Below are 26,444 nucleotides of genomic sequence, written 5' to 3' on the forward strand. Positions count from 1 at the left end.
ACGTCTTTTTTATTACCAAATATGTGTAAATAAAATGCTTGGCTTTTTCTCCCAAGTAATATGCTTTACAGATTACTTGGAAACAAACATTGCTGAAAGTTTAATGGCCCCCCTTTTTTCTCTTTTAGGTTGCATTATAACATCCCTGCTTCAAAACAGCCACATGCCCTGTGTTCATTTGGGAACCTTCATTAACTTAAGTCAAAGAGAAATCAAGGAACATAGAGGTGAGAGAATGTCCTGAAAAGTGAAACAGTCCTCATGGCCTGAACCACAACTTCGAGTAAATTAGAAAAAAGGTGCCTCACCTTAAGACACTTTCAAACCATCTGGTTGTCATCATTAATCACAAGAAACAGAATTTAAAAATGGAGGCCATGGAAAAGAATACACATGGCAATCCTTGCCCTGTGTTGGGACGTGGCCTAGAACCGGCCCTATATGTCTTTGTGTACTTTGCTTCTCATGACTGGAAACGAGCACAGTACGGTCTTTCTGTAAGTATCTGGGTTTAATCAGGGATTTTTCAACTTCACAAAAGCTAATGAAGCAATTGGATACTGAAGCTGCACCATGAGTAGAAAGAAACCAGAGACATCGGCACAAAACACAGCTGAGACTGATGGGGGAGATGAGACCGGCACTAACTGAAAATGCATTTGGAGGAGAGGGCTGTCTCTCAGGTGGTGAGTAGAGTGTAGCCTAGATGCTGTTACTCAGAAAGAATGTTCTGATTACAGGCAATGCCCCAGGCTAGGGTTAGAGCCAGGAACTGACCCTAACAGTGGGAATGACTGTACATAAGTTACCACCTCTATTTGGGAAATATTTTTTTATTGTTTCCTAAGCTCTTTGGGGCAATAAATCAGGTTGACAGATCACTATACGGAGTGCAGAGTCCATTCCCTCGAAATTAGTCAGGAAACAGGGACAGGGTGTGAAAGGGACTTGCTGAGTGGAGTAAGCATTCTTGACTTCTCTGCCCACTGATATGTTTGAACTCAGACTGATCAGCTCTGAAAACTACTCTCCAGATGGGAGACCTCTCTAGTATCCTGGACTTTTTGTGGCCCTGTAAAATTCTTAGAAGTTTTGAGTCCCAGTTGTCTGACCCACAAAAATGGCCTCATTGCTCAGACGTCTCTCACAAGTGATGCAAATGGTAATTGGCAGCAAGGGTGAGTATTCCTTTGCCCAGGCACAAAGCGTGTGTGCCAGCGGTCCCTGTATACAACTACTACACAACTATGTGGGTTCCCTCATGTGTCCCTTATGACCCAGGTTGTCCTCTTTACAGCATCTCACCCAGGCTACCCTGTAGAACTTCCTCCCCTCTGCTTCATATCCTGGATTTCAGATTGTATATGGATAGACCCACAACCATTTCAGCCAACAGCCGGCCATGTTTTATTTGACTGGGACAGTGTGTTTAAAAATTTCAAATGCAAATACCTTTAGGCGGGGCTTACTCTTCATGATACCTCAAGCCCTACCACTCCCTATTGCCCTATATGCAGCTGCCCAAATACTGAAAGCATGTGAGCCTGTGACACAGAGCAACCTAATTTCGCCACTCCCTCTCCCCACTTATCTCCCCAATAAAAGGTACTTGCCTTATATCTCATTTCTAAGAAATGAATTAAACCTATGATTAATTTGCATACATGTAGCAATTGTTAGAAATGGTTCCCTAACTATGGAGGGGATCTTTGCATTTTAGCTGGGATTCCTTATGGAGTCAGTGCTTAAGAGTCAAAGGACTGAATCTCTGGCTCTGGAATTTTAAAAATCTTGTCAGATCGTCAGGGAAGTATTTTAGAAAAAAGTGTGCAGTGATATATCACGGTTATCACACTGAAAATTCCCTGCTTTCTTTGAATATAGGCACTTAGGCAATTTCAACAGAACTGGATAGGAGGCTTGAAACTCATCCTGAGACCAAAGAAGCCCCTCCACTAAGGGATGAGACTGGTTTCCAAGAACACGTGCCCACAGTAACTGTGCATAATTCTCAAGTCATTGACTTGCTAGAGGCTTTCTGCCTCCCCCACTTCTAGCTGGATCCCAGGCTGTCAAAAACAGGGCCCATCCTGCCAGGTCTGACCCCAGTCATTGTTAAGTGACTGTGCAGCTGTTTGAATGGGTATCACTCCATCGACAGTGTTCCTCTTTCTGCACAAGGTTAAACATACAGAATTGGGGCCTTAGCTGCTGTTTTAGATTTTCCACACTCTTGATCCCTTCTTTTAGGCCAAATAATTGAGATGTCTGTGGTCAGTGCACAAGGCATATCGTAAAATGCAGTAAGGTCGAATGGGGAAATAAGAGGGAAAGTTTTCCTCCCCCGTGCTTGAGGAAAAAAGTGTAAAACCTCTTGTAGAAATCCTTGTTGTATATTCCAACATTGAAAATGTCTGACCAAGCAGCAGCTAACAATTACCAGGCACTTTCTAAGTGCCAGGCCCTCTACTAAGCACTTAACAAGCTTTATCTCCGTATTTCTCATAATAATCCTCTTTACAAACCAGGAAACTGAGGCACAGCGCTGTTAGTAAGCAGCGGAGCTGGTTTTCACCCAGACGGTGGGTCTTCACACTGCCTATCACTGCATCCCACTGTGAAAGGAGCAGGGAGGAGCTGACACTGGAAGGTTTGTCAAACACAATCTGATCCCAGGTCTTCTGCAGGAATTCTCATGTTTAAACCTCTCACTGTGGGGAACTGAGGCTGGGGGAAGTTAAAGTAATTTGCTCAGAGATAGGTAATTTCATTATGCATCTGTTATCTGATTCCAGGTCTGTTTGATTCCAGCTACTTCTAGAAAGATGAGGGGTAAGGTCATCAGTGGTCAGCAGTGTATCCTGCTTTGCCTATGTATCCACAGGGTCAGCTGTTGCATGGGATTTGAGAGAAACCAGCAAAATTCCTACTTCTCTCTCAATTATCTCAAAAGTTCATTCCTTTGGATTAAACATGGTTTTCTCCCCCAGATCCTCTTTCAAGTGCAAATAGTCCTATAAGAGATTTTTCTACGAAGAATTTTATCAGATTTTCCCAAACCTCTTCCCACAGTATCAAGAGAAGGGGGTTGGCAGGGCAGGGAGGGTGCAGGAGGTGCTGAAAGGGAAGGGAAATCCAGGTCACCCAAAGCCATCACTTAAGTCAGAATTTCGCCTGTGGCCATTTTAAACACATTTTCAACAAACATGACTGAGACTGAAAGTGTATAATTAAGTTTCCATTCCCCCAGGCAGGTCCTACACTTGCAGACAAAGTATTAACAGCATTTTAATATATAGGAGTAAGTGCATTCGCAGAGTTATTCTAGAAACCACTGGTATTTCACATTTACTTCTGGTGTTTTTTAACAATTCTACCCAAATGGCACATCTGGAAGGATCGTTGTTTGAAATGAAATTGTTTTTGGAAGTCACTGGATGCCACGTAAAGGAATTTTCCAATTCAGCCTGTCTATTGGCCAACTGCTAGAGAGTCTGCAACTTGTGATTTGGAGTTTTGTTGTGCTCCTTTTAACAATAAGAACGATCTGGCCATTCATTTGGAAATGCTGTTAACATTAAAGGATTTTCATGTATCTGATTTTTTAAAGTAAATTATTGGTATTTTGAATACATGCTTGACATTTTATTTACTTGCTTGTCCTGAGATACAAGGCTGAAAAATACAAGTTAAAGAATGAATTCCAATTTAGAGCTTCAGTTTAGGAAAGGAATACAGTTTCTTAGCTGAAGTTTTTTTTCCTTTTTCTTTTCACATTTGAGATAAAAGTTTTGTTTTGTTTTTTTTCTTCTGTTTTTCCTGACCCCTTGGAAGGATACTGGTTGGAAAGTGAGGTGTGTGGGGTATTGATTCAATCTCTTGACAAATTCTTGTAAGAATGACTTTCCTTCGAAGAGAATGGATGGAGGGTGACCCTGGTGTCTGGTTCCTGGGCTCCTCAGTTAGGCACCAGGCCTGACCCTCATAGTCAGATGGCTTCTGGGTCACAGGGTAAAATGAAGTAAGACAGGAAAAACCCACAAATTGAGGCGTGCACTCAGTTTTTCCAGCTTCTATAGTTAGAAAGCATAGGCACAATCTGGCCTGGAGCTTGGAAGCTGGGTTATTTCCAATGTATATGCCAAAGGGCCCCCAGCTCAGGGGGAAGGCCCAGGAAAGACATTTTCCAATCAAAAGAAAAAAGATACCATCTTGGATAGGACAGAAAGGATTCTAACCTTAAGAAACAGTTGTTTTGATTTTTTTTTTTTTTGGCTTGTCTTTTCCTTTTCTTATCAGAGTTTTTGGTCCCAGTCTCTCCTGATCTTCACTACCCTTTGCCTCTGATTTCCTGAAACTTTAGGTTGGGACCAGTGATACCTTTATGTTTTTACTTTCTCTGCTTAAACAGAGTTAGCCTGGATGTGAGAGCTGCTTGGGGACTTTAAATGACAGGACACTGGCAACAGAGCTGGGGCTTGGAGCAGGATTACTGGAAACTTATTGAGTTCCTGGATTTATTAGACCCTTCAATTTGTAGGACAGCTCTCTTCCTATAAGACAGTCTCACAGAGGTAAATATTTGATAGAGACAATGGATGTAAGAAGGGAATGAATTACATAATATAAAGAGAAAGCAAGTGATGAGCCGAAAGTCAAATTCTCTCAATGCTCCAGCTATCCATAAAGCTGGACTTGTCCTCATATCTAGCAGTGAGATTCTGTTCACCAGACATTCACCTCCATTTCAATGGGAATTCTTTCAAGGTTGTATTGCACTGCCTTCCGTGGAGTTCTAAGAATTTGGGGAGAGATTTTAGTTGCTGACTTTGGAATTTGGATTTCTAAGAACTATGTATATCCATTTCGTCTTTACATAAAGACTTCCCAGGCACCTATCACTAGAAAATGTGGAAGGAGGGAGATGGGGGGACACAGAAGCAGGCTTAAGAAGACGCATGAAATCATTTAAGCTAGATAAATTATTTGAAAGTACAGCACTTTGTAGATCTCTTCATTTTAGGCTTGAATAATTCTTGAACTTATAACATGTGATCCTCTCCTCTCACAGAGGTTACAATCAGCACTTTTCTTTTTAGAGACACAGGAAGCCACACGTGGGAGCACCAATGTGAGGACAACCTATTTTTGCTTTTGTCTTTAGGCTCTGGGAGAGGTAGCTCTATTACGGTCTCTCTCACCATGGATACGTGATATACAATCATAATTTGAGGCTGATTTTAAAAAAATGTTAGACTGTAATTTGTACAGATGAGTATTATTCTTCAAACGTTTATATGAGGAAGCCAAATATCAATTTAATTGGTGATGCTGTTGCTCCAAAATGTGTAACTCTCCCCCTCCCCAACACACACCTGTTACACACACTACACATACGCACACAGATTCCTTTGGGTTTTAGGGCCAACAGTACAGAAGAAAAAGGTCCTGTTACCTTACAGTTGGGCTCTCTACATCTGAGAGCCGTGGGATCCTAGATTGCTGCCCTGATACGCAGGCATGGTTGGCACCAAGGAAAGATGAAGAAATGGCGCCTGGAGTTGGACATGAATGGCTCAGCTGGCAGCATCATCAGTGGGTGGTTTGTGAAGTCGAGGCTGGTTTTTGTGACATCAGCACAGCTGAGGAGGTGAACTAGAGCCACTGAAGCTCTCTATAAGGGTAAGAACCCCCAGAAGGATTGCACTGAACATTTCATCTATCACCTCCAAAGATTTCTCAAGTCATTCTTGTGTTTGGGAATCATAGAGGCAAATGGTTCTAGGAGCCCTAGTCTTGACTTCAGAAACTCAGTTTAACTAAAGGCGTGAAGAAACAAAGGACTAAGTAGACTCTTAAAATTTACTTTTTCTCTCTCTCTTTATACCACTCTCTTTCTCATCTGATATGTCTGATCAGCTCATCTGGTATTTCCCTGAGAAAATACATAAGCTAACAGATGTAGCTCCTTCATCTTCTCACTAGCATCCTATAAACTTGCCTTCATCTGCATTCAACCTCCTCCTGAAATGAAGACAGGCTCCCTCTTATCAAACCCCTCCCTCCGCACAGGAAGGATCCCACCCCCGGCGCCCGGTTTTCCTCCAGGTTTTCCACATGCTCTTATCACCTCTCCTGCTTTTTAAACCTTCACCTCTCAACTGGATCACTATCTGAAGTATTCAAACATAGTCTGGAAGCTCCCATCTTTTAAGGGAACCTCTCTTAACCTAAAATCTGTAGTTTTAGCCTACCCATTATTTCTCCCCTAGTCTCCAAAGCCAAACTTCTCAAAACACATCCTGCCTTTATCACTTATACACTCTGCAGACCCCACCACGACTCTGAATGTGTTTTCTCCAAGTTTATCAAACTAAATCCACATTGCCGAATCAAATAGATATTTTTTGGCCTTTCTCCTACTCAACCTCTGGACATTGCATCCTGTTTTCCACACTTATTCTTCACATTTCCTCCTCTGGCAGCTTCCAGGGCAGCATACTCTCTAGTCGTTTCTCCAATGATATCAGTCACTTGTTCTCCAGTTCCTACTCCTCTAGCCCCAAATACTGTAATGGCTTAGGACATCAGACCTGGCTCTATTTTTCGAGCCCTATACGCATTCTGATGACTTTAAATACATATTAATAATGCACAAGTGTATATCCCAACCCAGTTCCTCTTTTGAGGTCCAGACTTACATATTCAGCCTGACTCATCTACTTAGATATCTCACAAGCATTTTGAATTTGGTAAGTCCAGCATAGAACAACTGGTCTTAATCCCCAAAAGTCTACCCGTTTCTCAAGTATTTCCCATCTTAGAAAGTGGCATAACAATGCAGTTGCTCAAGCTAAAAATCTGGGGGTCATCCTTGACCTTCCTTTCCTGACCTCTAGTTCTGCCCATTATACCTTATCTCCATCTCTGCAACCAGCACCGTAGGCCAGGCTTCCATCCACTTTCACCTGGATTCCTGCAACAGCCAAATAACCGAGGCAGCTGGAGGAAACTGTGCTGTTTCTACAGCTTCATCTTGTATGTCTGTCCCCTCCTTCATTAGATTCTGGCTACATGTGGACTTTTTAGTTCCATTTTAAGATCTTTCTTGCGTCAAGGCCTTCCCACATCCTACCTTTGACTAAAATGTCTCCTCCTCCTGCTGTTCCCATCCCTACACATCCTGACTCTTGACTAATGCTTTCATGTCTTTCATGTCTCAGCCGAAATGTTGCTTCCTCCCAGAGGTTTTCTCTTACCAAGAATCTCAATGTCCCCATTTCACCATTAGACACTATCAAATCACAATTTGAAATTTTATGTTTATTTATTTCATATCTCTTCCTCCATAAGACTAAAAACTCCAGATCAAGAACTGTGTCTATCTTTATTATGACTCTATATTTAGTACTCAGTCTGATGCCCAACAATAAATATTTGTTGACTGAACAAACTTCTATCCTCTGTGTCCTGCTTAATTAACACTTATAACTCTGGCAGGGGAGCCGCACCCTTTCTGTATCACACACGTGCCTCTCTCTTTAGCGACATAAAAAGGTATGGGCCTTTTGAATTAAACAGATGTGGCTCTGACAGCCCCTGTCAAACCTCCTGCGCGACTTTGGGCAAGTTGCTTAACCTCAGTTTCTCTATATGACAAGTAGGGGAAAATGTCTGTCTTATTGTAATAGTATAAAGAATATAATGAGATCATGTATATAAAGTACTGATCATAATGGTACTCAATGCAAGTTAGTTCCCTTTCTTTCATGCCTCCTAATAAACTCCAAATACTTCTTATCCAATACATACACAACATTTGACCATGTGAGAACATCCATCCTGCCCTTCTGAGTCTCTCTGATTGTGATCTTTCCCTGAGAGCTTTGCCTTTAGAGAATGAGATATTTAGCCATGAAACAGCATTTGTAACAAATCAAATAGATAACTGTAGCCCTGAGTAACTGGAGTTTGTATTACAAAGGCACCTTCTCAAATATATTTGGACATAACACGAAGAGAAAGGCAATAATATTTTTGCTAGTTTAGGAGACATTACATTAAAATAAAACACCAGATGGCAGCACCAGATGCTAGAGATGTGCCTGACAGGATTTGAGCTCAAACCTGAGTATCTAGGATGTCAAAGTTAGCTTAAAACTGCATTCAGAAAGACAATCCTTTTAAAAAAATGATAGATTCCTTAAAGAAAAGAAAGCCTATTTTGTAATACAGGATTTTTAGAAACAATGTTTCACGTTACAAGCAAAATACTAAGAAAATAACCCCAAGTGTTATCTAATAAAAGCTAAGTAGACAAAGGCTTCATTTTGGGTTGTAGTTATATTTCATTAACTCTGTCAATCTGTGTTCCAATTAGGCAGAGAGGTCTTAAGTCAAAGAATGAAATACTAAAATTTCTGAAGAGATAATAACTGAAAAACTCCCCAACTTGGGAAAGGAAACAGTCACTCAAGTCCAGGAAGTGCAGAGAGTACCACACAGGATCAACCCAAAGAGGAACACACTGAGGCACATAGTTATCAAACTGACAAAAATTAAGGATAAGGAGAAAATATTAAAATTGGCAATAGAAAAGCAACAAATAACATACAAGGAAACTCCCATAAAGTTATCAGCTGATTTTTCAGCAGAAATTCTACAGGCCAGAAGGGAGTGGCAAGATATATTTGAAGTGATGAAAGGGGAAAACTTACAACCAAGAATACTATATTCAGCAAGGCTCTCGTTCAGATTTGATGGAGAAATCAACAGCTTCACAGATAAACAAAAGCTAAAAGAATTCAGCACCACCAAACCAGCTTTATAACAAATGTTAAAGGAACTTCTTTAGCCATCAAACCATAAGAAAAGAGAATAAAAAGAAGAGGAAAAAAAAAAGACCTACAAAAGATTGCTTTGGCAGTTTGGGGTCTTTTATGGTTCCATATAAATTTTGGAATTGTCTGTTCTAGTTCTGTGAAAAATGTCGTGAGTATTTTAACAGGGGTTGCATTGGATCCGTAGATTGCTTTGGGTAGTATGGCCATTTTGATAATGCTGATTCTGCCAATCCAAGAGCACAAGATATCTTTCCATTTCTTGTATCATCTTCAATTTCCTTCGTCAATGTTTTACAGTTTTCAGAATATAGGTAACCTCCTTGGTTAAGTTTTTATTTCTAGGTATTTGGTTGTTTTTGTTGCAATGGAAATGTTTATGTCAGTTATAAAATTCTGGTTTTTGAAGTGAAAAAAAAAGTGAATGAAGGGCCGCAAATGGCAAAATACCCTTCTTTCTTATGGGTGAGTTGTATTCCATTACATATATATGCTGTATCTTCTTTATCCATTCATCTATTGATGTGCATTTAGGATGCTTCCATATCTTGGCAATTATAAATAATGTTGCTGTTAATAGCAGGGTGTATGTATCTTTTTGAATTAATTCTTATCTTGTGGTTGGCTTTATTCCTTTGATAACTATGTAAGTTTAAAAATCTAAAGCTCTAAACCTTCTTAGAAACAATGAATAGTACATATATGTAAATTAAAAAGATATGTGCAGTATATTGTATATACATATTTACATGCAATACATTGTATATGTGCAGTCAAATTGTAACAATTCTACCTAATAAAACTGAAAAATGAAAAAAATGAAATACTATCAGCTTCTAGAAAAGAGCAATTTTCCCCAAATATTAAATGCAAATATTAAAATATATTCACTCATATTGAAATAAAGAGGCAATAATGACCTCTGTTCTACTCCTCAGCATCATTTAGGACACTGCTTACTAATATAGACATGAGAGGGTCTCATTAAATAAATACAATTAAAACATTTAAAATGATAATCTGTGTTTTTGCGTATTATACATCAAAATTTCACCTGGAATTAACACCACTTCTAAAATCTTGCTAAACTGCATATTGCTTACTCAGGCTTTCCCTCTTTTAGAGGAAAAAGGGGCATGCGATGCTGCTTTGACACCGTATGATGGGAGAGCAACAGCCCAGGTAGTTACATCTTTTAGATCAAAGTCCACATTGAGGGTTTTATTCCCCTCACGTCCTGCTTGGTATCTTTCACAACTTCACTGTGGTATCAGAGAGAGTGAGTTCAGCCCTACATTTTGGATGAGCAGCAATGGGACAATTTAAGCCCATCCAGCTGTCAGACGGCAAAGCGGAGCTTGCGCAGAATGCCCACCGACATCTTAGAGAAGGATCCTCTCAGCGGCGTTTGTTTGTTTAGATTTGATTGCAGGGTAAGAGGAGCATTTGTGTCATCAGGGAGCTGAGCCAGTCTATGCAGGAGGAACATTCCGAGCGGAAGGTATTTCACTCTGCCAGCGAAACAGTCATTGTTGCCCGACTGCAGTGAATTGCTTCCAAGCTCTGTGATCATGGTTCTGAAGTTATTTTTCTCACCTGAATCACTACAAGCTTGAGCCCCCTGAGAACACTGGGCAGAATCACTGATTCTAATCTGAAGTCAGATCAAGGATTCTAGAGGTAAATTGTTCTAACTGATATGAGAAGAAAGGAAGAAAATGTCTGAATTTTAAAAAAAGAATGCACGTGTGTCATTGTCAGCCAAAAAGCCAGCTGACACAGGCAGATGAAATTCTGAAACCTAATAACGCACAGGGCAGTTATCTTTATGGAAATGAATGATTCAGTGCACTATCTAAACCTTTAAATGACACAAAGAAAGAAAAACAGCAATAGACAGGATCAAATTGTAAGCAAAAGAGAAAACTACACCAGCCAGGAGAGGTTTTCTGCCAAAAGCACAACGCAGTGGCAAATGTCTTTTCTAAGGAAGGAATAACGTCCGTTGCTTCAAGAGATCTTATGCCTCCTGGAAGCCTAGGAGTTTTCTCCCTTTTAATGAACCCAGGCTTGCTCTCAGTCTGGCAGCTGAAGGGACCCTATGTTGGATAACCTTTCTATGCCCTCTGCTGAAGCCTGTGTGTTCCCCAAACGGGCCAGCACACATCTGACGGCAGTGGGTGCCAGTTTCTCACTGACACGCGCCTTTCAGGTCAGGAGCGGGGTTGGCTGTGCTGTGACATAGCCCTGTCCTTTAGATGCCCCTGTTCTGACAGACTCCCTCTACTCTGATCCAAATGCACAAGTCACCAACAGCCATCACTGGCTTCTCCTCCTGACATTCTTCCCTCCAGAAGGCTGGGTGAGTCAGGAGGTGTCCCCTTGTGACGCTGGAGGCCCAGGCCAGCCTCTTTCAGCAGTCGTGACTGAGAACATGCTATGCTCAGCCTGCTGGCTCCACTCTTGGGAGCGTAAAGTATGTGTTACAACAACAAGCACGAGAATCCTGACCACACTCTTCCCTATCTCAAGATCTGTAATGAGAACATTTGAAGTAAATGCACACCATCAGGAAACAGGGCTGTAAGTCAGATTGCTAACAGAGTTTCTGATTTGTGGCTCTGAGACATGGATTCTTTTGCTCTCTGAATCCAGACCCCACACATTTTGGAAGTAAAGCAACAGCCAGAAGATGAGAAAAACAGGTCGTGTTTATGAGACCAGACCGAAGCCCATGCCGCACTTACGAGTTTGGGTTTTCATTCGGCAAAGAAACTAGCTGTTCTTTCTTCAAGTTCATTGGAAAATATGCCCATTAGTCTGACTCTTTGGCTTTAGGGTCATTGTCTTGGAATCTTCCAAACCAGTAAGAGAAAGATCATTTCATTTTAAACATGGAAGTTAGGAAAAAGTACCCGACATTTGCTAAAGTAATGCAATAAAAAAGTAAGGAAGAAAAATTAGATTAAAAATAAAGGATGCCTCCCCATCCCCCAATCCCTCTGGTTTAATTTTTTTACAGTAGCTTGGGTAACGTTAGTTTCCTGAAAACAGTTCTTTTAAAGAATCCCTGCAAGGTGGGGCATTTCAAGTAGCAGGCCATAGAGTTAAAAAAAAAAAAGACTTTGGCCACCTCCTATTTCTCGTGATTTGACATTCTGTAAGGTGTGACACAGGACAGCACAATCACTCCCCTGGCTTCATGGCAGGACAAAGCACATGGATCACGTCCTGTTTTGCAGGTAACTACTGTCATAAGTATCCTTTCCCAATCCTGGTTAATGATGAAACTTCAGATAAAGGCCCAACACCACTCCACCATTCAGGCTGGGGACCCCTGGGGTCATGCTTATTTATAATTGCCAAAGTCAGGGGTCAGGGCCTGGTGTCAGACTCAGAACTGGGGTACAGAGCAGCAGAGGGAAGTGAGTACTTCCCAGATCCTTGAACACAGTTAGTTGGCTTTGGGTCTGTGCTGGGGTTAATTCCCCACGTTACAATCACGTAAGTGTTAAAAGAAAACATGCTGCATTTTAGAGTGGGTTTATTTCTGCAAGTGCTCCAGTGTTTAATTACTGCTAAAGTCATTTGGGGTTTTTGACACAGATTCTATTTTAGTAAGATAAACTCTGCATAACCCAGCATTGCCAGAAATGAATTCCTAAGGTAGATGACTAAAATAAACCAGTAATAAATATTGGCTGTTGGAATGGGAATTATATCTCTGTAATGTAGACACAGCATTACTGACTCATTTTCAAATAACAGTCTCTCCCAAGGATTACTGGTCTGAGAGATCAGGGAAGAAAGAAATCCGTCTCTCTTTTAGGCAGCAGAATGGAAGAAGACTAAGAACCCACCACCAGGCAAGGATGTTTTTATATCTGCTTTGCCACTGCAGCCCCCAGAGTCCGACAGGGGGTCAACTTGGACAGGCTGCATTGAGGCAGAAATAAGATATTAAAAGAAACTATCCTAGGGATTGAGGCAGCTGATTCTGGGGACAGTTTTCTCTCATTCCCCTGGAGGGAGAATGTACCCCCAGGTCCACCCAATGCATCTCATGTGGCATGAATTACCTTATCAGTCATAGTAGGTGCCGCCATGTTCCTTTGCTGCTTGGAGCTATTGGACTCTTTCAGGCCACCTTTACTCCATAAGGTCAAATCCTGAACTTTTGGCCCACTAGGTTGAGCTTTACAACTTCTCTGGTGTACCAGAAGGCGGTCAGGGGCAAAGGTCTGGCTACAGTTTGGGCAGGGCATGAGCTGAGCTTGACTTGGCCCCTCTTGGTTGGACTGTCCAGTTGGAAGGGGCTGAGGCTTCTGTGGGAGTGACTGGCGGAGCTCCCTGGGAAGCCGGTCATTTTCTATTTTCCACTTTTCCAGGCATTTGGGCTCATGGATAGGAAGGGACAGGGTGCCAAATTCCCTACCACAAATGTAGCAGATGAGAGTTCTTGGTTGGGTTGGGACACCACCAGAAGCTTTCTTGAGACCAGCAAGGTCATCAGAACAGTTGGGATTTGGTGCTCTGGGCACCTCCCCCCTCAGCTTGCAGATTCTCTGATGAACAAGAAGACGACCTGGCAAGAATGTGCGGCCACAGGATTCACAGGACAACAGCTGAGCCTGAGAACTCTGGAACGCTGCCTCATTCGCTGCCTGAAGATTGTAGGACCCGCTGCTGCTGAGAGGCGGAGGTTTGGAAGGTTCTGGCCTCCTCAGGTGCTTGGGCAACTTGCTGTTTTCAATACGCCACTTCTCCAAGCACTGGGGCTCATGAATGCCAAGTGACTGGGACCCAAATTCCCGGCCACAGATATAGCACACCCGGAACCCAGGCCTGCGGGATGGGATCACAGGGGGGCTGGGCTGGCTTTCCGACATAATCCTCCTACTGGACCGTTTTGAGAGTATCACAGTTCCAGGTCTATTTTTCTGAGGGTTTGTCTTTATTTTTGCACCAGGATTGACATGCTCTGTTTCTGGCAAAAGGCTAGAATGAGAGTCACTAGATAGAATGGCTTCGTTTATAAGAAAGGTAGGCTCTTTGGAATGGTGGAAAGACTGTTGCAGTGTGTTGGAAACCCTTTTCTCCTTTCCTCTTTCCATTAACAAAGAAGTCTTCAGTGCTTACTGTGATTTTAGGCCAGGCTCATTCTGGGCTTCTGCTTAGAGTGAAGGTTAGTCAGGTTGGCTGTCCTGGGGTTCCACATCATAGCCAGTACCTTAGACCCAAAGACTATGACTCAGAGCTTCATTGCAGGGCAGCAGTCTGGAATGCTGGAAAGTCCCCATGAAACCTCAGATGCCTCCAAGATCTGCAGGGGCAACATAAATCAAGAAGTTATTACTTTACACACACACACACACAAATCTTAGATTTTAAGTTGATAAAAAGCAGAAATTTTTTTTTTTTGACCTAGTATCCCCTTTGGCTAGCATAGTAACTGGCACATAGGATTTGTTCAGTAAATGTTGAAATAAGTATGAAGAAAATTTCCATTATGAATGGCACTGTTACCGTATTGAAAGCAGTGTTCTTCCCAGAGGAAGACAGAGAGTTACAGCACATCATAGACACATGTGGCACAAACCAAGAGGCATGGTGGTGAGATCATGGAACAAAGAATCAAGGCCTGTGAAAATGAGATTAATGAAAGTGCAGATCATGTAAAAAGACCTTCTTCCACTACCTTAGGGATTCTTTTTAGTGCCATGGATCCCTTTATTGGTTCTTTGAAGTCTATGGACATTGTCCCAGAATAATAATTTTAAAAGCAAAAAATAAAGTACTTACTATTACAAGTGAAACTCATTTTTTGAAATAATTTATCAAATATTTTTGGTTGTGATTTATATTTTGCTTGAGCTATAGGACTATGCCAGACTTTTTGTGTCCATGGGCCTAAGGCTAAGAACCCTGCAGAAGAAGTAATGTAACAGTGAATATGAGGATTATCAGGGAAATCCTCAGAGGGAGGCAAACTTTTTACACCATAAACTTCTTATAACCTAATCCACTCTTCATTATGGGACTGGAGTATTGACTAATTATGGCTGTAACTGTCAAGCTGAGAATGCAACCCAGGGCTGTACTCTTCCTGGTGGTGTATCTTCACACCTTCCCTGGGATGAGGATGCTCAGACTTCACTTGATGCTCTTTTTATAGCTATTGTGTTCATGATCTTGTTTTATATAGATATATATCTCTATATAGATATTATCTATCTACCTACCTGCCTAGCTATTTAATTTCCAAATATCTTTTATAAAAACATGGCTAACAGTTTTCCTAAATCAGAAGAAGGACCTGATAAGATCTTACTATGCGCAGAAGCCAAAGGAGTTTTTACCTTGGGGAAAGGCATGAGTCAGTTTTATCCAGAGTCTACAATCTAGCTACAAGAAAGATTATTTTCAAAAGTCTTAGAACCTTCTTCATTTCCTGAAGGATGACCTCACTCTGGATTAGAGGCTCTTTAGCATTGGCCCCCAGTCACAGAGGGAGCAGTACCTGATCTGAGGCTGGACCCTGCAGACCACAGCAGGCACTTGAGTTCAGGCAGAGCCAGGACAGCCATGCTGGTAATATCAAAACACTGGGCATTGTGTTTGATAAGGGACAAAAAGAGCTGTGAGATCTGTGCCTAGTTCCTGTATTTTGGTGCCAAGAAAGGTCTGCATCTTTGCAATTAAGACTATCAAATCAGGTCTGGCACAGAAAAGGAAGTTATTCTTCATTTTGACAGATCCTAAGAGTGATATTAACACATGTGACAAAAGAATGTGTTGGCCACAAACAGAATGACCAACACAGAAAATGAAGCTTGAAGAAACAAAATTTTCACTTCAGCAGCACCATCCAAAAGAGAAAGTGGTTCTAGAGGACACAAGGAATCCAGTAAAATTATTTCATTAGGTTTTAATCAGCACATGGCTAAAATAATCCTCCAACCACTCCGCTTTGTTTGTTCTGGATTTCTTGTTCACCAAGGACCTCCTGTTTTCATTTCCCATTTTCTTTGATACCAGGAAGTTGTAGACAGCAAATTATTTAAGACAAAATGGAAAAAAATCAATGCAATCAGATAAACTTACTTCCCCTAAACTTGACTGAAATCTGTCCCCCTCCACACACACTGCTCCCAGCAGATTAGAATACCCATGACTTGCCCCAACAACTCTTCCATCTCCCTTATGATAAGGTAAGAGAACTAATATTTATTGAATGCCAACTGTGCATCGGATATTGTACTAATTTTTATATACATAATTTTAGTTAATTCTCAAATGATCATGAGGCAGGCATTATTATTTCAATTTTATAAATGAAGAAACTGTGACTCAGAAAAGACAAGCAACTTGCCTAAGACAGTTTCTAAATTACAGAACTGGGAATCAATTCCAGTTCTCTTTGGCACCAATACTCTTTCCATTATTCATTCTGCCTAAAATTCCACCGGCAGAGCTTCTTCTCTGAAGTTTTTATCCCTGTTTTAATGTACAACTCATATGCCCCATGGGAAGAGAACTAAGCTCTCGCCAGCTTTAATGCTCCCCCTTTAGAAGAAGGAAGAGGTTGAGAGGGAGGAGGGGAATAGGGCACAGAACAGGAGAAACCGCTGAGATGGAAAAAGCAGGTAAGAAATTGGGGCTGCTGAAGACAGCGTTTTCTCTTAAGCGACAGGGATCATTTTATTTTGCTCTGAGTGATTTACTTAGATGAAGTTTTTCTCTGTTATGATGTGCAACATATATCCTTTTCCTGATCTCACCAACATCCTTAAGAAAAATCTACACGACTAGCCAGGGATGGGGGTGGGGGAGTGGAACTGGGGTGCTCCAGGAGGTGCAGGGTGAAAGTGAAGGCTGCCCAAAGAAGCCAGATGGTGTTCAGTTTGCAGCCCCTTCACCACTTTGATTAGGGGTGGATTTTTATGCACACAGGTGCTTGTGCACTGCAAATATTTTCCCTGCAGCAAACATGACAAAGCATCATAAAATTCCCATTGAATCTTCATCCTTTTTTTCCCCCACCATCCTCTTTCCTCCAATGTCCTCCTGAAAACTGTTTTAAATTTTTGTCTTTGTGATTAAAGGTATCAATGTATGGAAGATGAGGGAGCCAGAAGCCAGTGAAATTTGGGGGAACTGAGGTGTCTACTGGAGAAATTTATGATGTTTCTGCCAGTGATTCGGCTATGGCAATGTGACAAGGCACATGGTCAGCTGCTCTATCCTGTAAGTTAGTTCTAAAGGTGAAAGTGCTGGAAAATACTAAATACATACACTTAAATCACTTGAGAATTTGGCCTGTCACCCAGACACGCCATAAAGCAATGTTACTAGTTTGTAAAGAGAACCACTTTGCAAAGCCAACCAGTTTTACCACATCCATCCGTGGAGAAATGTTCACTCCAGTTGACTTGAATTTTTCATTTTGACCATATTTGCAAATAGGCCATTTAAAGAATGTCTTGGAAGGCAACATGTTTTATCAATATGATGCCATTTTCCCACACCCTTTGGGGTTCATGGGAAGTGAGAGACAAACACAAAGATGAATATAATAACCATGGAAATCCAAAACCCACCTTAGCATTAAGAGGTGTTTCTCTAAAAGACAGGGGAAAGAACACAACCAAAAGTGTGATTAAATCTATTAAAAAGTAAATTAGTCCTTTGAAATAAAATAAATATAAGTGATCCACGATCCCTTCTGTTAGTACAGAATGCAAATTCTTTATGGACACATGAATAAACAAGAAGGATGGAGTTGCGGCTTATGCTGGTTCTGAGTAAAATTATAAAATAGAAGAGGTTTGTCTTCAATATCCTCTATCTATCCCATTCAGCAGCCTCCCCTGCCTAGTACCCACATATACACCAATGAAATTTTGCTTTCAAAAAGGAGCTGATAGACTCTTTTCTACCAAGGCTTATGAATGATGAGGTAATATCCCTCCCAGAGTCTGGCAGAGACAGCTAGTTCCCTACCAACAGTTATTCTGCTCAACTCCCTCAAGTTAACAGAGCCCCACTTTCTAGCTGGGAACATGATTTCCCAGCCAAAAGTCTACTGGCTCTTCATAGCTAGTGGAAGTATTGTGTGGGACTTGTAAAAACTCTTCTTGAAAAGTAAGGGACACAGTCTGCTCCTCTTTCCTTCCTTCGTACCAATGCCTGATGGCTGGAGCTCTAGCAGCCATCTTGGGCCAGATTACATTCATGTAAACCTTGACATGACAGAGTAGAAATGTGGATGTACCTGGGTCCCTGATAATGTTAGAGTCATCATAGAAGCTCTGGAGTGCCTTCCTTGGGCCTTATTTACATAAGATAAATAAATGTCTATTTGTATTTTAGCCACTTTTTAAGAGTTTTCTACTCACATGAAAACCTAATACTAATTGAGTTACAATTGCATTTTAATAGTTGTCATTGGCTTGGAACAAAACGAATTCTAATTGTGACATTTCAAGTTTCAGAATAATTTTTTGAAAAGGAAAAAAATTTTGAGAGGGTATATGGGGCAAAATTGACTATTAAATATATACTTTTCCCTAAAAATCAGGAAAAAAACCTTGAAACTGTAGATACTCAACTAATGGCTCTTAAAAAACTGATTCACAACACTTATTTTTCCAGAATCTTTAAAAAAAAATTTAATGACATTTGACTTCAGGAGAATAGAAACCTACTTTTTCCATGAGCTTTTCAAAGAGCTAGGAGGCATCACTGTCATGCCAGTTATTAACATATTGTCTCTGTATTCCATACTCTCTTCTCTATATCCAACTTTGTGATGCTGGCACTGGGACTCTGCACACCCCACTTCCACTTTGCCTGCCTGCTCTGCATTATGATCTGTCAATACTGGGACTGGGGGAAGAATGTGAGGTTAGAGGAGAGAGAAGATTTGCTTCTTTTTGTAGGGTTTCCTGTCTGCTTTTGGATCCTGTATTACCCCAGAAATACTTCTTCATCCTGGCAGAAGCAGTTTTTTCCTGTAGCAGCAACTAAAACCAGTTTACAATTTTTCCAACATTTGCAAATCAGACTCACTTCCCCTTCTCCACCAGACAGCACCATCAGCCACTCTGTGCCTCCTATTTGGAAATTAAATTTTTAGCTCTATAGGGTGCTCCTTCTAAGTGTCTCAGTTTTAATAGTTCAGATCTTTTCCCTTTGATCCCTCAGCCCAAGGAATGGTAGCTGCCACCTCTCTTATACAGTAACATTCCCTTTTCACTCTAATTACCTAGGTAAAAACTTCATTCCTGGTTAACAATCTTTATATTAAATTCTCTCTGTTTAAATAACCAGCATGGTTTCTGTCTCCTGACTTGTATCACCACTATCAGAATAAGTAATAAAAATCTGTTCTATTCAAATTACATGTTACCTTATTATTGCAATAAACATAAACTCAAATGAATTATTTCATAGCATCTTGGAAAATTATTTGATGGCAACCCTCAAATCATTCAGACCACTAAAATTATATTTTTATAATGTTTACACCATCACTACCCTTCAAGAGCTAGAAAATGTTGATCTTCCAATTGTGACTTAACTGAATTAAATCATAAGCAGAAATCTGTTATTTTAAGCATATTCATATTTTCCTTAATTTTATATGACACTCTTCCACTACTGACAATGCAGCCATAAGGTCACCACTGTCACAGAAGGAATCAGAGTAAAGTGAGCCCATTCTTAGATCAAAGATGACTAGGAAGTGTTGAGGGAAGCTGGTCCAGATCACCCTGCCCAGTTCTCTGCACTCCCTCTGGGTAGCACCTGGGCCAGTGGCATTTGCAGTCTTTAGGAATTCTGATGTAGGTGGACAAAAGAGCAACTGGGAACTGGAGGTGGTATGGTTTGGAAAAGACAAGAGCAATATCTGAAAGTTAAAAAAAAATGCAAACACATTCAGAAAAGCCATTTAGGCTGAGGCGTGGCTTTGTGAGACTATGGCTGTCCATGTTGGTATTCCAAGGATAATTTTGAATAGCTAATAAAAAATTTTCCTTTCCTTATCACTTCTTCACTGTGAAGAATTTTAAACCAAGATATAAATTCTTTTACTTTTATTCCATCTAAATGTCAGGTGTAGACATAACAGTCTATGGTGTTAGGAAAGCTATGAAAACAAAAAATGGGAGAAATGCACTCTTTTTACCTTTAAGTAGAACCTTCTGCAAGGTCATTTTATGTTGTTAAGGCTCATAATATCACCCTATGAAAGCTATTGTTAGATTGAGCCTGTAATTTTCACCCTATATTGAGTATCCAAATCACAGAGTACTCAAGAGTTATAAATGCCACACAGGTATGACCATGTAATTGTAATATTGACATCTGGAGTGTTGGAGAACTGGTTATGGAAACCATTAGTATACCCACATTAGAGGCCTATAGTGTATAGAAATTCAAAAGATAGACAAAAAAGGCGGGGGTGTCAGGCCACTGAATAACAAACAAATCTACATACCATATTATCTGACATTTGGAACAGTTCTATTTCAGTAAGATAATTCTATTCCTATAGCTCTTTCTCAAGAATTTAAAGGAGTGGTTCATAAGCTAGATCTGGCCCATAGATATGTTCTTTTTGGCTGCATAGAGTTAAAAATGTTTGAAGTGGTTGGCCTTATTTTAAAATTGGGAGATATCACACAAAATTGGGATTTTTGTACAAAACAGAAATAGACTCATAGACATAGAATACAAACTTGTGGTTGCCAAGGGGACAGAGGGTGCGAAGGGATAGACTGGGATTTCAAAATTGTAGAATAGATAAACAAGATTATACCGTATAGCACAGGCAAATATACACTAGATCTTATGGTAGCTCACGGAGGAAAAAAGGTGACAATGAATATGTACATGTTCACGTATGACTGAAAAATTGTGCTCTACACTGAAATTTGATACAACATTGTAAAATGAGTATAAATCAATAAAAAATGTTTTTAAAAAATTGGGATTTTTGGTTTCTTTTGAAAAGGTGTAAGATCAGACCACAGAGCTTACATTCCAATGTGGCAACATCGAACATAAGCTGGGGTTCTGAGTAAGGGCTAAGCCTATAGCTTGGGTAGCCAATCTTCACTCTTGCAAAGTTTCTCATCAGCCCCTTGTTTCATTAAATCACAGTTCATGCTTGATTTTCAACAGCATTGAGTTTGTGACCTTTTGTGATTCTTGATTTAAAATGTCCCTTTCCTCCATTTTTCTCCTCAGTTAAATATTTGAAAATCACTCTAAGGAGCACTGGCCCTCAAAAAACTGAGAATCCAGTTCAATTATCTGCTTTTCTATAGCAGATAATTACTAAAAACATGACATATTTATCAGTAAAAATTCAGAAGGGAAACTTCCTATAAACAGTTGGGTGAGGATGAAATACTTGGTTCTAGGAGGGAGGGAAAGAGCCAAGGCAAAAGAAAGAATCAGTGGCCTGAGAAGGAATTTTCATACATTATTAAAGGGTCACAGGAAATGATGCAACTAGGAAATGATGCAAATAATTTCAGAAAAGAAAGAAAAACAAGCAATCAGTGTTCAGATCAGCCACAGGAGAGATGGTGGGAAGGGGGAAAAAAAAGAAAGAAAGAAAGGAAAAAGAAAAACATTAACAGGCAAGAAATGTGTTTTGGAGACCATCTGCACTTTTTGGAAGGATTCCCATAATTACTTAGTTATCCATTGATATAATAAGAACTACTCTTCTGCTTTAGTCAGCGGCCCTTGATTTACCATTAATTGACTCCCCAGATGAAGAATGTTGAATGTCTTAAGTTATTAGCCTAAAGAAAGAAGCAGTCAATAAAAAGGACCATAAATAAGCTATTAATAATATAGACTATTGTTGCATTTCCAAGATTTGGCCTGGAAGTACTACCTAAGAGAATTATGTCTCCTTGGAGGGATTACAGAATTTGGTGGACTTTTTCTTTCTGCCAAGCTGACCATTTTGTCAAGTACCATATGTAAGTTAGTTTGAACTGAAAATGTGTAAGAATAGCACAGTAATTCCTTCTCAACAAAGAATGAGATATCCAATACCCATAAGTGTCTACATTTGATGTATTATGATAAAAAAAAGTGGGGAAAAACTACAGATACCCTTGTTTTGGTGTTCAATTTTAAAAAGAATTACAAATAGATTCACTGTTTATCAGTTCCCATCATGTGATATGCTTGCACAGAGTTCCCACTGTCTTCACACTCTTGATTTACTGTCTCGGAGGGCTAACAGTGCAATATCTTTGGCACAGACTTTCAAGCCACAGAATATTAGTGTCAGAAGTGTAGTCACTTGACTAGTGCCTCCAGGTGGAAACAAACACAATAAAGAATACAGCTGCCCTTGAAGGGAGCTTGCCGGCCAACTTAGATTGGCATAGGATAGATGGGCCTCACTGTATCCTGGAGGAACCTTTTAAACCACATCATCCACTTACCCTACAAAAGCCTCAAAGTTGTGCCTGAGCTCTACCCACTTCCAGGAGGTCAGTGCCTCCCAAAGCCTGGCTAACACTGAAATTGATCATCATTACCATTCATTACAAACATCAACACCCTTTGTTAATAATGCTTCCTCCATCCAAAGCTGTTTCTGAAGGAAGCCCCTGGGAAGAAAGTCAAAAACAGGGCCGAGCCCATAAGGCAGGCTGGTTTTCTGTTGGATGTGTGAATGAATGTGCCTCTATTTTCTGATACATTTAGCACATCTTCTCTGGTGTTAAACCCTGGAGATTCAGTAGTTTATGTACGCCCACCAGGTGAAGGCTGTTTCTGAGCATCAGCTTTTTGTTGTTCTTCTCCCCACATCTCTCATCCTCCTACGTAAATAAGTCATTAGAAAGCTATTGTCATTCATTCAACAGCTCTGAATTTTGTGAACAAGGAACTCTTTCACAGGCCAGATGTTGATGGTTCAGAATCCTCCAATACAACCTCTCATTGCTCAGGAAATCTTACATAGGTTATCATCTCCCGCTGGAGAAAACCACTAAAAGGAGTCTCCCAGTGTCTAGGAGAAACTTGTTCTCAAGTCTCCAGAGCACAGGTCAAACATGAAATGTGACAGCTCTTTACTTGCTAACGTTCTTAGCTTGTCGTTTAAATTTTTTGTGGCTTAAAGTTTAATGAAAGCCTCCTTCCACCTCATGCCCAATAAGTATCAAATAGCAAGGAAGTCAGTGAGTATGAACTGCTTTGTTCTCGTTCCCTTTAGAAAACAAAAAGAAGATCTGTGTGTATTTTACCGATGATCATCCTAAGTCATACCTAGGATCGGAAAGATTGGAATATTTGATTTGAAGAATTCAATTTAAAATCAACTCTGTGAATGCTGTTTTTTCCTCTTTCTTGTATTTTCCACAGGCTCTTTTCCCATCACCTGTGCTCTTTCTCTTTGTTTCATTGTTTCCATGATCTGTCTCCACTTTAAGTCTAAAAGGACAAGCCAGCAAATCAAGGACAAGGTGCCATCTGCAAGTGAGTGGAGAACGTGGCATCCTGTGGTTGACTCCTCAGCTAATTTCCTCAGGAGGGATAAAGACAATGCCAATCAGCTCACTGTTAGAAAAACGTGGCTTATATTTTAACTCCATTATATTCTGGAGAAAGCAGGGTGAGAAGTCATGGGCCCAGTCTAATTACACAAGGTCTCAAAAATGGAGACCCTTTCCCCAATCTGGTGAAAGATATGGGACAATGGAAGAAAAAAAGGACTCAAGTAGCCATTGCTGACTTTAAAGGTGGAGGAAGAGTGCTGTGTGCAAGGATTGTGGGTGGTCGGTCTCCAGAAGCTGGGAAGGGGAAGAAAACAAGCACAGGGTCTCCAAAAAGGAACACAGTCCAGTTACTACCTTGATTTTACCCCAAGATACCCATGTTGGGCTTCTGACTCACAGAACAGTAAGATAATGTATTTGGGTTCTGGTAAGCTGCTAATTTTATGGTATTTTACTACAGTGGTAATAAAAGACACCCCCAAAGAAAGAGATCAGTGTTATGAATGCAGCCTTCTGCAAAAATGTTCCTCAGCTAGTTTTGACCCCACTGTGCCCTAGAATCTTAATAGTCAGCTCATGGTCACCCAGCTCTAGTGTGCACTGGAAACACCACCAGGGGGACCCTATCCCAGGGGCCTTGCTGAGACGCCCCAGTCAGCCGTCTACACTGAGAATTGTAATACAATTCACCCTATAGTAACAAAAACATAAATATTCACATAACATTATAGAGTGGGTTCCAGAATCTCTCTCTAGCTCTTGTGAGAACCCTCACCCAGTGTGAATGAAGAAATAATCCTTTAGATTTTGCATTCTCTTCAGTGTGGTCTACATGCCTTTCCTGTCCACACATCAAGCTTGCTGTCTCCTGTCCTGTGTGATTCTATCCTTTGTTATGACATCTACATATTTACAACTGGTAGAATCCTTACTATTTTCCTCAGAAATTTGACTTTAATACACTCTGCTCCTTGGCTACTGACTACATTTCTTGTCAAAGTGCCACATGTATAACTTTTTCCTTCTCTCCTTCAACTCTGTTCTCAGGACCACAGTCAGCCTTCTCTAACAACTTAAGGTGGATGTTTAAACCATTCCTGGGTGGAAAGGGTCACTTTCAATGTAGAGTCTGAGCTGAAAACACATTTCCTTTTGTGGAGTCATTTCCTATTTAGAATTGTAGGGAATCGGAATATGCTACCTTGCCCTAAGGATTACTTTGAGCAAATGAGAAGCAGATACAAGAACAGCTCTTTGTCCCCCACCCCTTTGCCTAAAAGCAGGACATAAATTTGTAAAGGTGTCACCTTTTCCTGTATCAGGAAGGGCAGAACTCTTCACACCAGGAGACAACTCTAGACTCTAATCAGCCCAGAGATGGGTACCCAGAGGAACCATAACAACATTACTAAATAGCATTTATGTTCTACTAGTTTCCTCCATATATTTACCTTCCCACAGATTGCTGCCTCTAACAGCCTAAATTCCTTTCTCTTTGTCTTGTCATATCTCCACAAATTTATTGTTCTTTGTTAAGATGCTATATAAACCTCTAGTTATGCCCACCCTTTGAGTTATGCATCGAGTGCTTCCACATGTATGCACAATGCATTTGTTAATAAACTCAGCTTTTCTCTTGTCCATCAGTTTTTTGTCAGTTTATTTTGTAAGCCCAACCACTGAACCAAAGAGAGCAGAGAAATGTTTCCTCTCCTCCAGAGCCCCACCATAGAAAGTAACATACTGCAACACGACACTTTCTGCTTAACTCCATTAAATGGCATCAACAAATAGCCCATGATCATACTATTTAGCCGTCTCATACCCAGTAAGTGTGCACCACATAAACATGAGCAAAACAAAAATGAAATTTGGAATACATGGTACAAATAGCATGAGAACGTTGGAGATGCTGCCTGCAGTGCTCAGAAAGGAGAGGTAGATTTCATTTAAATACAGGGATGAGACTGAGTATTTTGACCATAATTAAGGCATATATGAAACTTCTCCAAAGGCAGAAGAAGGTCACACAGGGAAGATTATTGCATTAATACAATGTAATCCCCCCAAAATGGGACATTCCTTGCTGAAAAGCCTTATTACTAATCTCAAGAATTTTAATTTCACTATAGGAAATGGGGAACTTCTATAGATTTTCTTATGACATTAATAATACACAATTGAAAAAAACATTGAGTGAGGAAATCTGGAGAACATCTAAATTTAACATTTAAAGACTAAGCAAAGTAAGTTCTTCGGTTTCCTAAAAGGATCCACTGCAGAGTTTACTCCAAAAGCAAACATTTAGTAGGAAAAGAGATCCCTCTGATTTACAAAATATAATTAACACCTAACTTCTTGAGACTATGTGTACTACACAAAGCCAGACTTGCATGTGCATTCCAATTCTGAAATTATGTTTAATGTTGGTTCAGACAGTTGCCTCCATGTCCCATCTTATGTTACTAGTAGTTGACATACGTCTAAACATTTTTGCTAAAAATCTTGACAAATACGTCTGGACAAGACAGTGAACTTCTGCTGTAGAATTTTGCTGCATTTAGACAGAGCTTAAGGAATGAAAGAATTTATTTCCAGCAGTGTCTTCCCTTTGGATGCTAAACCAATCTCCATTCCCCTTTCTGCGTGTCATGGGCTCAGTTCATTCAGATCTCAATCAAGATTACATTATCACAACTGGGAAATAAAGCCCAAATTCAAGCAAGCTCTGAAATACACTGGTACAGCTTAATTTGCTAAGTAAAAGAAGAAAAAGTGGCTTATAGCCAAGAATCCAGCAACACTTTGTTAGTCCCCACTTTAAAGTATTTTTGCATGCCCCTCCTATAAACTCAGGTCTAGCTCAAACACTAGCTTCAAAATGCCTATCAGCTACGGAGTCTTGGGTTATGTAACCTCTGTGTGCCTCAGTTTCAACTTATGTTTGGTAGGATGATAATACCTTGCAGGCTATCATGAAGGTTGAAATGTTTAGTATACTTTCTGGTAGGTGGTATGATATCATAATTGTTATTATATGATTTTAGTATGTCTTCTTCCCCATATT

The 26,444-nt window shown here is 40.4% G+C and overlaps 1 protein-coding gene across 3 annotated transcripts in view; it reads right to left on the bottom strand.

The window, feature by feature from the left end:
* The window catches only part of ZNF475 (zinc finger protein 475), a 47,968-nt gene that overhangs the window by 11,247 nt on the left and 10,277 nt on the right, over window positions 1-26,444 (bottom strand). The window contains exon 2 of one of the 3 annotated variants that reach the window (XM_006216504.4): window positions 12,920-14,163. In XM_006216504.4, the coding sequence (XP_006216566.1) occupies window positions 12,920-13,954 (1,035 nt within the window). In that variant the 5' untranslated portion in view covers window positions 13,955-14,163. Of the gene's footprint in view, window positions 1-5,455; window positions 5,571-12,919; window positions 14,164-26,444 lie in introns of those variants that run through there. The other 2 variants (XM_072957805.1, XM_072957803.1) reach the window with 2 other exon arrangements.

The sequence above is a fragment of the Vicugna pacos genome, chromosome 3 (genome assembly GCF_048564905.1).
Source record: "Vicugna pacos chromosome 3, VicPac4, whole genome shotgun sequence".
Classification (NCBI taxonomy): Eukaryota; Metazoa; Chordata; class Mammalia; order Artiodactyla; family Camelidae; genus Vicugna; species Vicugna pacos.